Genomic DNA, 13,662 nt, shown 5'->3' with positions numbered 1-13,662 from the left:
TTATAATATATATATTTTTTTTCATATACCCAAAACATTTTATACGTAAACTAATTTAAATACACATTTTTTAAGATTTAGAAATATCTTCCTGTGATAGGAATTTGACATCCCTAAACACATAATACTTGGTATGGAATAATTGACCAGTGTTGACACAAAATTTTATTTTTTTATAAAAAATGATTTATATTTTATTTTCTTAAAATTATAATGTTTAGGTGAGAAAATTAGTGAAGAATGAAAACCCTGAAGCAAGCATCCCCTTAAACCCCAGAGGCGAAAAGCAACAGAGTTCCCATTCCATGGTCGTCGAATCACGACAATGAAAGCCTTGAGAACCCTAAGAAGGACCTTCTATTTCCCCGCCTCTCACGCTTCTACACCTCTTTTCTTCTCCGCCCAGCCGCAACCTCAGCCTCGCCCCGACGACCCTACCACCTCCGCGGACTCCGACTCCGTCTTCGACAGCTCCCACTATGCCCTCGACACGGACCCCGGGCCCAAGCTCGGGCCCACGTGGGACGACAAGTACCGGGCCCGCGCGGACCGGGTGGTGTTCGGAGAAGAGGGCCCGAAGGGGAAACTGCGGCTGAAGGAGGAGCAAGATGAGATGAGGAGAAGGATTCTAGCCAAGGCCTTGCTCGAAGCCGCGGTGGAAAACGAGGAGGAGGATGAGGAAGTTGAAGGAGCGAAAGGCATGGTGAAGGAGGAAGAGCAAAAATCGTTGTCCGTGGGAATCATTGGCGCTCCCAACGCTGGCAAGTCTGCGCTAACTAATTTTATGGTTCGTTCCAAGTAATAATCGTATCATTCGCAACTTCTCAAGTTCATTTCTAGTATCGTTATTGATCTCACTGGTATTTTTCAACGTTCTGAATTGCTGTCACGGTTGCAGTTTTTGTTGCGTTCCTTCTTGTTATGACCAAAAACAATAATTGTAGAAAAATACAAAAAAATAAAAAATAAAAATGGAGAACCACAATTGAAAACCTCAATTACGGTCATGGAGATCCAAAAACCTTAGGTGTTGAGGTCGAAATGGCACTAGCTGAGCAATATTTAGTTTCATGACTTGTTCGGTTTTTAGTTTGGGATGCTTCAAACTAGTGGAAAGTAAACTCGTAAACTCAGTTTCATGAAATGTTTGGTTACCTTCAAAAGGTTTGCTTGCACGTTAATTTTTGTCCGGAAACTCAGATTATATAAGCAAGTCATGAGTTAAACTTAATTTTGAAATAAAACGTAAAGTTTACAAACTTTAATACGAAGATGTAGTTGAGCATTGTGCCAGAGTTGCAATTGTTGACCACTTCTGATGAAAAATTGCACATAAATATGGAGAATTGCAGACAAATGCTGCTCATCGTGCCTCAATTTCAGTGGTGCAGATCCCAAAAGCCTTAATGCTGTGGAAGAAATGTGGTTGCCAACATTTTTAAAAAAATAATTTTTTTTGAAATATATGACACATTGTGGACAAATGTGGTTCATATGGCAACGATTATGGTTGTGGAGATCACAAAATCCTCTATGTTCTGGCTGAAATTGCGGTTGCTGACTGTTTCTTAATATCTTGTGTGATTTGATTATATTCTCTGCATCTCTTCGCAAAGAGGTTATGGGACTAAATTGACGTTTTTAAAGCATTGATTGCTTGATTCTGTTGATCATCAAGGAAGAATAAATAATCGATTAACGAGTTTTGAGGTGACATTGATCTTTTTAGAAGTAGTAGGTGATGCCTAACTGTATATTTTCAGAATTTGTGCTTCTTAGCATCTTCGGTGGTGGATGATCTCATCATTTTTTTGTCTGAATGTGATGTATGCATTTTCTGTTTTGTCTTAGGTTGGGACAAAGGTAGCAGCAGTTTCACGGAAGACAAATACCACAACTCATGAAATTGTGGGAGTATTGACAAAAGGAGACACCCAAATTGTGAGTGACTGGTTTGCTTGTGTTACTTCTTTGTGGGTAAAAAGGAACAGAACGAGTAGACCTCTTCCATTGGAGCTAGGAGTTTGTACTATTATGATTTAGAACATATTATCTTCAATAAATTAGGAGACTTTTGTTTATGGATATATGGTTCTCATTTGTTCCAAAATGTGGTTTTCGAAATGCTTGATTAAACAGGTGTCAGTTCGTCTGAGAATGATATACTTAACCTGTAGAATTGTTGCATCTGGTAAAATATTCTATATTCAAATAATAACAGTAATAGACTAGCTAGTCCATTTCTATTGTTGGTATATGCATGATCACCAATCAATGAACCTTGATATTCTTTATGTGATTCATTCTGAAAATTGAAGAGATGATCTCATTGTGAAATGAGGATATTTTTTCACTTTAGCAGGTAGGATATCTTTTCAAGTCTAACGCTAGTAGATCCTTATCTACATTATATTTTCATTTGTGAAATGTAATTCAATGATCATGGGAGGCAAGTGAAGAATCCTGTTAAAGATTTTTCTTTTCCTTATATTAACATAGTAGCTTTTGCTGTACGGTTCTCAATGATACCATTTTACTTGAATGAGTTTGGAGACCGTGTTGAGGCCTAGAAAAAAGTGGACGTTGACTGTGATGGTGACAAGTGACATGAAAAGGTGTTCTCAGGAGGTTTTAGCTTAGAATTAAAGTACCCACTGCTGCAGATTTCCTTGAACTGTTATACAGCTTATGACTAAAAATCCAACTAAACTATGTGCAAGCATTTTGATATAGCCCAAAATTTTCTACTCCACCTTTACATCTTTACTACTTCCAATGCTTTTATATTAATCTCAACCTACCACTTGTAAGCCTTGCCTTTTGTCATTTGTTTATGATTTGCTGAATTAAATTTACCAAGAACTTTGAATTGAAGATTTAGTTATCCACGATCTTGCTATTTTATTCTTGTTTTTATAGGCCTAAAATTTGATTTTTATTAATACATTTTACTTATCTACATATTCTCAGTGGTGTAATATTCTTTTTGCAGTGTTTTTTTGATACACCAGGGCTCATGTTGAACATTGCTGGATTTCCTTATAGGGATGTCAAAGTCCGTGTTGAAAGTGCTTGGAGTTCAATCAATCTCTATGAAGTGCTCATAGTCATTTTTGATGTTCATAGACATATTACCAGGTCAAGGTTTATTAAATAAATTATGGAGTTGTCTTAGTCTTGTGTTTCTACCTATTGCTTTCTATATTAAGTCTCTGTTTTGATAACCTTTTCTATAGGTGTTTATAAAAGAAGATACCAAGGTAAAATGTATTGAATTCAGTTACAAGTTAAAATCTTCTCAGATTTTGGAGAACTTAAAAAGAGAAATTTTTTTAAAAAGATTAAGTGTATATGTGTTTTATAACTTATAGGAGAAGCTCAATTCATTTTACTTTTTTGTTTTTTCCCTATAAGGTTTTGTGAAGAAGTTTATCCAAATAGGGGCCATATGTTTTTGGGGGAATTGCAAATAACGAACTCATGTTAAAATTGTGTATGTTGAAATAAAATGGTGGGGGCACCGTTTAAAATGTCTTGTAATTAAGTGTTCCTTTATTGTAAGTGCTACTTTAGCAAGAGTTCATTCATATTTTAGACGTTCCCAATTTTTCTATTTTATTTATCCTAGTATATATGGCTTTGGTTGTTTTTTCCTATAACACATACCTTTGAGTTTTCTGAAAAGGTGATATGAATAATGTCTACCCTTCTATTAGTATTTACATTATCTCTCAGTTAGTCAGATTATATTGCTGCTTAACTTAATATACGAACAATCCTTTGGCATATTCTGTATACCATTGAACTTTTAAAAATATTTATGCGTTAAACTCTAGGAAGGGAGAAACATTGAGCTGAAGCCGTGTATTTCTATGAAACCATGGGTGCTTTATTTATATTGAGAAAAAATAGTCTATACAATTAATGTTAGTATTTACCTTATCTCTCTCAGTAAGTCAGATTATATAGCTGCTTAACTTAATATATATGGACAATCCTTTGGGATATTCTGTATGCCTTTGAATTTTTAAAAAGATTTATGCGTTAAAACTCTAGGAACGAGAGAAATATTGAGCTGAAACCGTGTATTTCTATGAAAACATGGGTGCTTTATTTATATTTAGAAAAAATAATCTATAAATAGCAGGTGTAGTGAGATGGGTTGTAGCCTAACCCATTTAACCATGACCTGATTTCAAAAGCCCAAGCAAAATAGTTTCACTGGCCCTTCTTCTCAATACTAACAATATGACTAGAAAAGATGGGAGAATCGGTTTTGGAGGTTGATGTGTTGGAAGACAATTTTTTTTTTTTCGAAAAAAGATGATAAAATAACCTAAGGAGAGGAAAAAACTCATCAGAATAGTGAATGGGAACCTGAGAAAAAGGTTTGCAAAGAAAACAAAAAATCTCAGAGACAGTTGGTCTACCAGGTCAACATGGTTTTGAAAAAGGCTCTAGATACCATGCTAAACTCTAGGAAAGAGAAAAATATTGAAGTGAAACAGTGTGTTTCTGATACAGCGTGAGTGCTTTCTTTATATTTGAGAAAAATAAATCAGTAAGTAAATAGAGGAGATCTAATATTTTCTAATAACAATGATTTGATACGGGAATAAATAAAAACGCTTCTAATAACACATAATCTAGATATTATTAATTATAGAAGATCAATTCTTTATTTCTATAATTATAGTAATGTATGTACTGGTATGTTGATTGGCCTTAGGTAGCGGGCAGCGTACTAACACTAATCACAAAATCCTCTATTTTCACAAGAGATATTCTGCTCTTCTGGTTGTCTGGAAGACTGAAACCCTATAGGCTTCTATGGATTGTTTTGTTAAACTGTACTTCATTTGCAACCTGTTATCACCATATTTTTGCCTCTTAATCTTTTTCCCTTACTATAGTTTTATGTTGTGATGGCACATTTTCTTTGTATTGTTATTGTGACCCCATCCTATTAAAAATTTGATTAATACAGGCCTGATCAAAGAGTGATACAATTAATTAAACGAATGGGAACACGATCGGTTCTAAATCAAAGGCGAATTTTGTGTATGAATAAGATTGATTTAGTAGAGAAAAAGAAAGACTTGTTGAAGGTTGCTGAAGAGTTTAAAGATCTTCCTGGATATGAAAGGTAAGATTCTGTCGTGGAAAGACTAGGAAGGATAGACAATGGTCTGCAGTATGATGGCAACTTTTGTGTGGATTGACTCTAGTTCTTAAGCTAGCTTCTAATACCTTTTTTTTAAAATATTATTTAGGCATTTCATGATATCAGGATTGAAGGGGGCTGGTGTAAAAGATTTGACTCAGTACTTGATGGAGCAGGCATGGATCTTTCTATTTCTACTGTCTCATTGGTGTAAACAAATAATTCAATAGTTCTTCTAAACAATTAGCAACGTGTTCTTTTTGTTATTTTGCATATTTGATTTATTTTCTTTTGCAATTACATTTTTTATAGTTCTTGCAGTTGCCGATATCTTTGACTAGATAATCCTAGCTTAATTTTGGTTTTTTTATTGTTTCTTATGCATAGGCCGTTCAACGACCCTGGGAAGAGGATCCCCTTAGCATGAGTGAGGAAGTTATGAAGATGATAGCATTAGAAGTCGTGCGTGAAAGGTTATTGGACCACGTACATCAGGTAGTTGTTGAATCCAATCCATCCATTCTCGTAATATGTAGCTAAAATTTGTGAGAAATATATTGTAGGATTTGGCTAATTGTGTAACAATATTATATATATTGACCAGCAAATTTATCAATTCAGGAAATTCCGTATGATATTGAACATCGATTGATTGACTGGAAAGAGTTACGAGATGGTTCTCTTAGGATCGAACAGCATTTCATCACTAACAAATTAAGCCAACGCAAGATTATTGTGGGGAAGAATGGCTCAAAAATTGGGTAACGTATATTTTAGCATTTCCTTTATGTAGCTTAACAGAGTTTGCTATTATTAATTTTATCAGTTTCTCCTGTTTTGAATATTATATGACATGATTGGAATGCTTTGGTTTAAGTTCAATCAAAACATATGCGAAAAACAAGGGTGTCTCCATCTTGTTTTGTGCTATATCTGAGATTTTCAAGTTTAGTTGTGCACTTTCCATCTGCGGAAGTTGTGTAGTTGGATTGGTTAATCATGATGGTTTTCTGAACTCAGGAATAGAAGCGATAAACGTCTTATGCTGGAAATTTTCCATTTTCCGTAGATTGTTCCGTTTTAATCTTAGGTCTTATTTTATTTCACTTTGTTGTCTGAATCTACCTTCCTCGTGCCCTCATCTCTCTTGTAAGGCAGTGTATGCTTTTCACATTAACTTTTTCACCCCTGCATCCTTCAGATGAACAGGTATTTGGGTTTTCATTATGTTGAGGTATGGAAAGTTTTGTTTATTGACGCTTGTTTATTACAGGAGAATAGGAATTGAAGCCAATGAAGAGCTAAGGTCCATTTTCAAAAGGCAAGTGCATCTAATTCTCAAAGTTAGTCATAAAAAGTGAATCTGGCATAGATTCGATGTTGAAGTATACCTTCTTTGCCACACTCTGCTATGCTGTATGTGAAATGCCAAAGCTGTTCTGCAAAGTAACAAAACCATGCTAGATGTCATGGTGATCTTGGAGAAAATCATGGGTACAGGTTGAGTTCATTCTTGATCGTTCGTACGAGCAAAGTGTTGTGCCTATTGTTTTACTGTGTATGAGTTTCGAAAGGAAATTTCCATATTCTGTTTTTGTTTACTCAAATATAATTTGGTTTATACATGGTTCTATAAAAGTAGACAATTAGCACATTAGCTCTGAAGTTGTATGATTTTTATTTTGGGTTGCCTCTTAGAGTTGCACATGGGCCCTCTCTCGTTTGGTGAGATAAGAGACTTTGCTATTATGTAATGTTATCTTATGTACAGAAATTTTGAATATCAAGCTTTGCTTAATTCAAATCTCGTGTTATCAAACATTGTAAAGTTGTTATGTGTGAAACTAGAAATTGGTTTCTCCTCTTCAACTTGGAAATAAGTCTGAGCAACACTCTTGAAGGTTGGATTTGGAAGCTTTGGAAGCGTTAGATTTGATCTGTAAGAAAAATTTATGTAGGTTTTCATTAATTCAAAAGTTTTGTTTAATCAAGAATAAGAATGTTAAAACATCATTATATTATCTGGAATCCTAATTAAGTCAATATCTTAACTAGTATTATCAAACATATGCAACGTCCCTAAAAGCACTAAAATTAAGGAAGAAACAAACATTGAGGATTATACTTTACTGTTTTTAATCTTACTAATAGTAACATTATTAATATATTCAATTTCTTTCCTAAATATACGTCAAATCCTTGAACTCACGTGCTTTAAAAGTTCCATACAATTTAGCCATCAACTTCGTTATTAAGGAATTAAATCATTAAACAATCAAAGCATAACCATAGTCCAACCTGGGACCTTCTTATTACACCTCCAAGTTTTTTTCTTGCATCTCCATACTTTTCTGAATGTCTAAATTGACCTTTTGACTAGGGTAAATTTCTTTTTTTTTCTCCTATAATTATCTCATCTCCATTTTTAATGTTGCACTTGTTTCTTCTAACCTACATCTCCAAACTTTGCTCTTTTATGCTTTCCACTCTCCTATATCGTGATGTTGTCAAGGGATTCACTAGATATCGAAATCTAGTTAAAGGGTTCATTAGATCTCAATTAAAGAGTACATCAAATTCTGAAATCTAGTTAAGGTGTATACTAGATTTTGAAATCTGATTATGGTGTTTATTAAATTTCATAATTCAGTTTAAGAGGTTCCTGTTTGACACCTTTTTTTCTTTTATGTTAGTTAAGAAACATGTCTAAAATATCAAATAAATTTAACAAAATTCACGTAGTTTTAAAGATAAAGGAGTAAATTAGTCCAAAGTTTCAAAGATGGACTAATTTTAATTTTTACTGAAAGTTAAGTGACAAAAACATATTTGACCCTTTGAAATTCGGTGAGTTCCTAATTCGGATTTCAAAATCTAATGAGTTCTCTAATAAGATTTCGAAATTCTGACATTTGAGTATTCTAGCCACTCTTGGCACTTGACTATTCTAGCCACTCTTGGCACCTGAGTATTCTAGTCACTATTGGAACTTGAGTATTCTAGCCACTCCTGATACTTGAGTATTTTGGTCACTCCTAACATCCCTAGGCAATTATGATATCTACCTGATACGCTGTCTAGTTGAGTGTCACCTACCTCTGGTTGCAAGTGTTGTAGTTCTCTCTAGAACACACAACAAATCCACTACGGGATATTACAAGGTACAAATGTTTAACTCTCAATTAGAGGATATGGTTAAAATTACAATTTGACACTTGAGAGTTACATTCTTAGTTTAACTCTCAAAGAGAGGATAAATATAATGATGCGCAATCTTGTAACTTGGAGGTTGATTCCTTTGCTTAAGAGCATCAGATGATGTAATGTTTGTTCTCACTCTTTATCTCTTCTCTTCGATGAGATTGATTCTTCTTGAGTGGAGAAGCTTTAGACGATGTAAACGTGAAGAGCAGTAGGACGAGTACTAACTCTTTCTCTCTTCTCTTCTCTTTGACGAAGTTTATCTCCTTGAATTTGAAGAGTTGCATATGAAGCAGACTTTAAGCAGTAGCATTGTTAATCATTCAACTAATTTTGGTTTGTATGCTCCTTCTCTTCTTTCTTCCCTCTAGATGAAGAGCTTCAAACGATGTGTATGAACTTGGTGAGCAATAGCATCAATGTTCAATGCATACTTTTTTTTTTCTTTTTTTCTATTCTTTTCATTATACTTTCAACTTCATTTCTCTGTTCTTTGTTTCATTTCAACCTCAACTGTTTCAATCTCATTTCTTTTCTCTCTTTCTTTTCTTTTCTTCATCTCATGTTCGGTATAATAACTTTTTTTCTTTTCTTTATTTCTCTCCTCCTTCTTTTCTTTTTGCTCGAAACATCAAACATTATAAGCTTAAAGATGAGATGAGGTAGAATCAAAATTTCGAATTCTGAGGACGTGAGGATTAACTATTCTATAAATACAACGAATTTTAAAACATTGTTTAAGAAGGGGAAGTTACTTTCAGTTTGGAGATACTTTGCAAACATGCTTTCTAGTTATACGTATCCATTAAACATACTTATGTTGATTCAATAATTTCTAACATTCGGTCATAAAGAGCATCATTGCAACAAAAAATCATAGATACAGAAGAGAGGGAATGCATTATTTTAATTACAACTACATTTGGTCTTTGGCCTTTTATTTAGATCCATGAAGTTAGGCTGAATTACGCCAACCCGTTAGAGAACAGAGGATGAAGAAAAGATACTTGGCGCTGTTGAAATAATCCGTAATTCTGAATCATATAAAGAAGAGAGACCTGTGTTACAATGCCAATGTGGAACTGAGGATGGTATTGCCGAGTATACAAGCTAACATTAGGACATAGTCTTACTCCAAGCAAGAAGAGTGAAATGTAAATCAATAGCAACCGATGTTCAAACCCACCACTTTTGCCTTCTCCATCAGATTCTCTTACGAGTAAGACAGGAAGTCATTCGTTTTAGTTCTTCATCCAGCCAAAAAGATAGTAGCCATTCATTTTCCTCCATAGTCCATAATCATGAAACATTGTGTATTCTGGGATTGTAAGCAAAATTCGTTGAACTGAAGAGTTCCATGGTAAAAATAAAACATTTGAATGTGAAACTTCCATCTTGCTTTTACCAGTTAAGAAATCATGATTCAAACTAAAAGATTGTAAATCAATTGTTGACTACCTATCTACTTTAGCAAAACCAATTTTGATCCAGATATGGGAAAGGGCCTTACTCATGACTCAACCTCTGTTGCCACATTCCATCCACCTCAATGGCACTATATCCTGGTACCTTTTTGATTCCCATATCTTTCATCTTACTTCTCACCTTTCTCACATCTTCCCATCTGTCAGCAGAAGCATAAATGCTAGCAAGAAGTGTGTGAGGAGTTGAATCGCTTGATTTAACTTTCGCTAGTGCTGTAGCAAGCCTTTCACCCATATCAATATTACTATAAGTTCTGCAGGCACTTAGCAAAGCTCCATAGAGTGGAACTATTATTTCTTTGTTTTCATCTGGTAACATCCTTACCAACTCTTCTGCCTCTTGTAACAGTCCGGCTCGACCAAGAAGGTCAATGAAACACCCATAGTGCTCTAAATTTGGCTCAATGTGATACACACTTGACATGGAATGAAATAACTTTCTGCCTTCTTCAACCAGTCCTGCATGAGTACAAGCACTTAAAACAGCAATGAAGGTAACATCATCAGGTTTAAACCCACACACTTGCATTGCTTCAAATAACTCAAGTGCTTTACTTGTTTTACCATTCATGGCCAGCCCACATATAATTGCAGTCCACGAGGCAGTGTCCTTTTCCTTCAATCCATAAAAAATCTCCAAAGCTATATCTATGCAACCGCATTTAGCATACATTTCAATAAGGGCAGTACCAACAACAACATCCACTAGGATTCTGTTTTCATCTATGTAATTATGAATCCACTTGCCTTGCTCTAGAGCTCCCGATTCAGCACAACCCGTAAGAAGAGTAACCACAATGAAGTTATCCGGTCTCACACCTCTCATCTGCATCTCCCCAAACAATGCAATTGCCTCTTCAAAACGATTAAACTGCACATACCCATTAATCATAGCTGTCCAAAGAACAATATCCCTACTTGGACTCCTCTCAAAATAATCTCGAGCTTGATCCAACAAACCACAGGTCACATACCCGTTTACCATGCTGGTCCAACAATTCACATTCTTAACGGTCATTGCATCGAAAATCTGCTGGGCCACGCTCACATGCCCACACTTACAATACATGTCTAACAAAGCATTCCCCATTATAGTAGTAAAATCCAGTTCATTCACAATGTAATAGTGAATTTCCTTACCAAGCTCCAAATTTCTCAACACCGTACACGCGGACAGACTGCTCACAACCGTGGCTTCATTAGGCTTTTCATTGCTCTCCTTTCTCATTCGCCGGTAAACATCCACTGCCTCCTGGAACTTCTTGCACCTGACATAACCCGAAATCATGATGTTCCAAGAAACCGTATCCCTCTCAGGCATTTCCTCAAACACCTGCGTGAAGCCGTCAACCAGGCCCAACTCTGCATACATGTCCATCAACGAGTTACCCACATAAGCGTCAAACTCAAGGCCAGTCTTAACCACAAAAGCATGAACCTTTTTTCCTTCCCCAACCTCCCCAATGCAACCAATACCCTTCAAGACATAAGGGTAGGTGTAGTTATCAGGCCACACGCCATGCTCCCTAAGTTGCTGAAACAGAGAAAGGGCACTCCTAAAACTACCCCTTTTCACAAAGGCCTTGATCATGAGGTTACAGATAAACAAAGAGGGGGTATGAATGTATTTGAAGATTCTGTTTGCATAGTTAAAATCCCCCAGTGATGAGTCCATGGCAAAGGCCATGAGCTTGTTAAGTGTGTCTCTATCTTGTTGAAGGCCAACACTGAATATGTGGGCCTGAATTTGCTTCAATTGGGACATGGATTTGCAGCTTTTGAGAAGAGAAATGTATGTTCCCTTCATCATTTTTAAACACATCACTGCTTTGTTGGTTATTTGATTATCACATCCTAAGATGTAGAATGAAATAGGAAAACATTATCCGCAAGTTGTTGGGACCGAAGGCAGAATGAAAAAAAGAAAAAAGGAAAAAGAAAACAATAGATTTTGTATAGGATCGCGATATGATGGATGGAACTGAGTTTGAAAGGTTAGGTGGCGCGAGTGGATTTTGATCATGAAAGAGCGAAACGAATGACAGATTACATTGAACGACCCTGTTATTTTGACATTCATGGAAATATTTCCATCCTATTAACATTCACTGTTTTGCTTTTTAATTATTTTATAAATAGAAAAAAAAATATTTTTTTAATAATTATTTTACCTATAAAAGTGAATTGTCAAGTGACTAAGTACGTATAAAAAAAATCATTTTCCTACATTGAAATAATAAAGAAAGTACAAATATCAGAACTGTATAATTGTAGAAAACTTGACATTGACAAGCTAAGAATGAAATATCAAAAGAAAATATACATTTTAGGTATTTATGAGCAACGTTGTATTTGGCAAATGTTCTATTAAATATAAATTTGATGATTAAATTGAATTTATCATAGATAAAGGACGTTAAAAGCATGGGAATAAAATTCTTTTGAAATTTGATTTTCTTTTCCATAGCCTTCAAGTAGGTGTATATATATGAGGCCCCGTACATTCTATATCACTGGGCTTCTTGGTTTGGGTTGTCTTAAATTTAAAATATATATATATATATATATATATATATATATATTATTTAATTCTCTAAAATAATATTGGATGGAGTGTAGTGAACTTAGAATTAATGTATGATTACATATAATTAGGTTGTAATTAGACTGACGTTAATCAAAAGTTTATTTCAAAATCTATAAATACAAGTTTGAGTTAAAGAAGTAGGTGATATGCATTTACTGTATCATTAATATTTGAACTGTTAATGTTGAGCTAACTTTAAAATTGGAATGTCTTTTGAAGGTATCATTTGAACGATTTGGACAAGCGGAAGCGAGAGAACTTAGACTTCAAGACAACTTTTGGATCCTAGACGACTTACTTGACGTTGGACCATTAACCTCAATCTTACATCTCAAAACAAGAAGGAATATTCAAATGTGAAGCATAAAACTATTTGATTGACCGAAACTAATAATACATCATTTGAAAATAATGCACAAAAATTATGATAAGAGGAAAATTACCTTAGAGATGTGAGTGAATTTCATGGATATAAGTGTTCTTAACAAAAAAAAAAAAAAAGAGAGTAATAAAACTAAAAACAAAGATAATACTATATACAAACACACACAAATAAAATCTAATGGGATGGGACAAGTATTGACATACTCATCCTCATTCCATATTCAATTGAAAAAATAAGGTATTACCTATATATACCTAGTCAATACGAAATTTTTTTGTCAAAACGGATATGAGACCGGACAATACCCACATAGACAGTTTATTTGTCATCCTATAAGTATGAGATAATGAAACATGTTGATAGGTCTTGGAAGATTTATGTCAAAAAAAGTAAACAAGACAGTTAGTAAGTGGTGGTTGGGGGAGTTAGGAGGAGTTTCATAGCAATTAGGGGTAGTTTTCTTTGGTTGTTTTTCCTTTATTAGTTATGTCTTGTTTATGTCTTTTAAGGAGGTGGGTATGTATTTTGTTGGTTGTTGAGTGTTTATTTCAGAAATAGGAACTGTCTTAGGTAAGGGAATGTTTTCCCTTGACTGTTGTTGATTGCTTTTACTGTTTTTCCGTTCAATAGAATTGTTTCTTCACTATGAGAATTCATAAACTTGTGATTATTTATTCTGAGATAGTATCTATGTTTCTTGACACCAAGAAACCTAATAAACTGGTCTGACTTGCCAGATTCAAAAACATTGAGAGAGAGAGTCATGGAGGGTAGAATGAGCATGTTGGAGGACAATGGAGGAGACGAGAGAGGAATCCAGAGCAAACTTGCAAAGACTCAA

The 13,662-nt window shown here is 34.7% G+C and overlaps 2 protein-coding genes across 2 annotated transcripts; one reads left to right on the top strand and one right to left on the bottom strand.

Moving 5' to 3' along the window:
* The first annotated feature begins 220 nt into the window (after positions 1 to 220).
* On the top strand, positions 221 to 6,985 carry LOC106776491 (GTP-binding protein ERG). Its single transcript, XM_014663968.2, has 8 exons — positions 221 to 787; positions 1,852 to 1,941; positions 2,993 to 3,138; positions 4,988 to 5,146; positions 5,274 to 5,340; positions 5,552 to 5,659; positions 5,786 to 5,925; positions 6,438 to 6,985. Exons 1-8 carry the CDS (start codon positions 326 to 328, stop codon positions 6,523 to 6,525), a joined length of 1,260 nt encoding a protein of 419 aa, XP_014519454.1. The 5' UTR covers positions 221 to 325; the 3' UTR covers positions 6,526 to 6,985.
* Positions 6,986 to 9,269: 2,284 nt separating this feature from the next.
* LOC106777334 (pentatricopeptide repeat-containing protein At1g31430) lies at positions 9,270 to 11,922 on the bottom strand. Its single transcript, XM_014664910.2, has one exon. The coding sequence runs from the start codon at positions 11,669 to 11,671 to the stop codon at positions 9,872 to 9,874; it is 1,800 nt and encodes a 599-aa protein (XP_014520396.1). The 5' UTR covers positions 11,672 to 11,922; the 3' UTR covers positions 9,270 to 9,871.
* Between the last annotated feature and the right edge of the window lie 1,740 nt (positions 11,923 to 13,662).

This window comes from Vigna radiata, chromosome 11, assembly GCF_000741045.1.
Source record: "Vigna radiata var. radiata cultivar VC1973A chromosome 11, Vradiata_ver6, whole genome shotgun sequence".
Classification (NCBI taxonomy): domain Eukaryota; kingdom Viridiplantae; phylum Streptophyta; class Magnoliopsida; order Fabales; family Fabaceae; genus Vigna; species Vigna radiata.
This window is presented reverse-complemented; position numbering and strand designations above follow the sequence as displayed.

What these genes read in the sequence shown, in the direction of transcription:
- LOC106776491 (XM_014663968.2), top strand. Translation starts at nt 326, where the DNA reads ATGAAAGCCTTGAGAACCCTAAGAAGGACCTTCTATTTCCCCGCCTCT. An exon ending in GATCTTCCTGGATATGAAAG is followed by an intron (nt 5,147 to 5,273) that starts GTAAGATTCTGT and finishes AATATTATTTAG; the next exon opens with GCATTTCATGATATCAGGAT. An exon ending in TATTGGACCACGTACATCAG is followed by an intron (nt 5,660 to 5,785) that starts GTAGTTGTTGAA and finishes TTATCAATTCAG; the next exon opens with GAAATTCCGTATGATATTGA.
- LOC106777334 (XM_014664910.2), bottom strand. Translation starts at nt 11,671, where the DNA reads ATGTGTTTAAAAATGATGAAGGGAACATACATTTCTCTTCTCAAAAGC.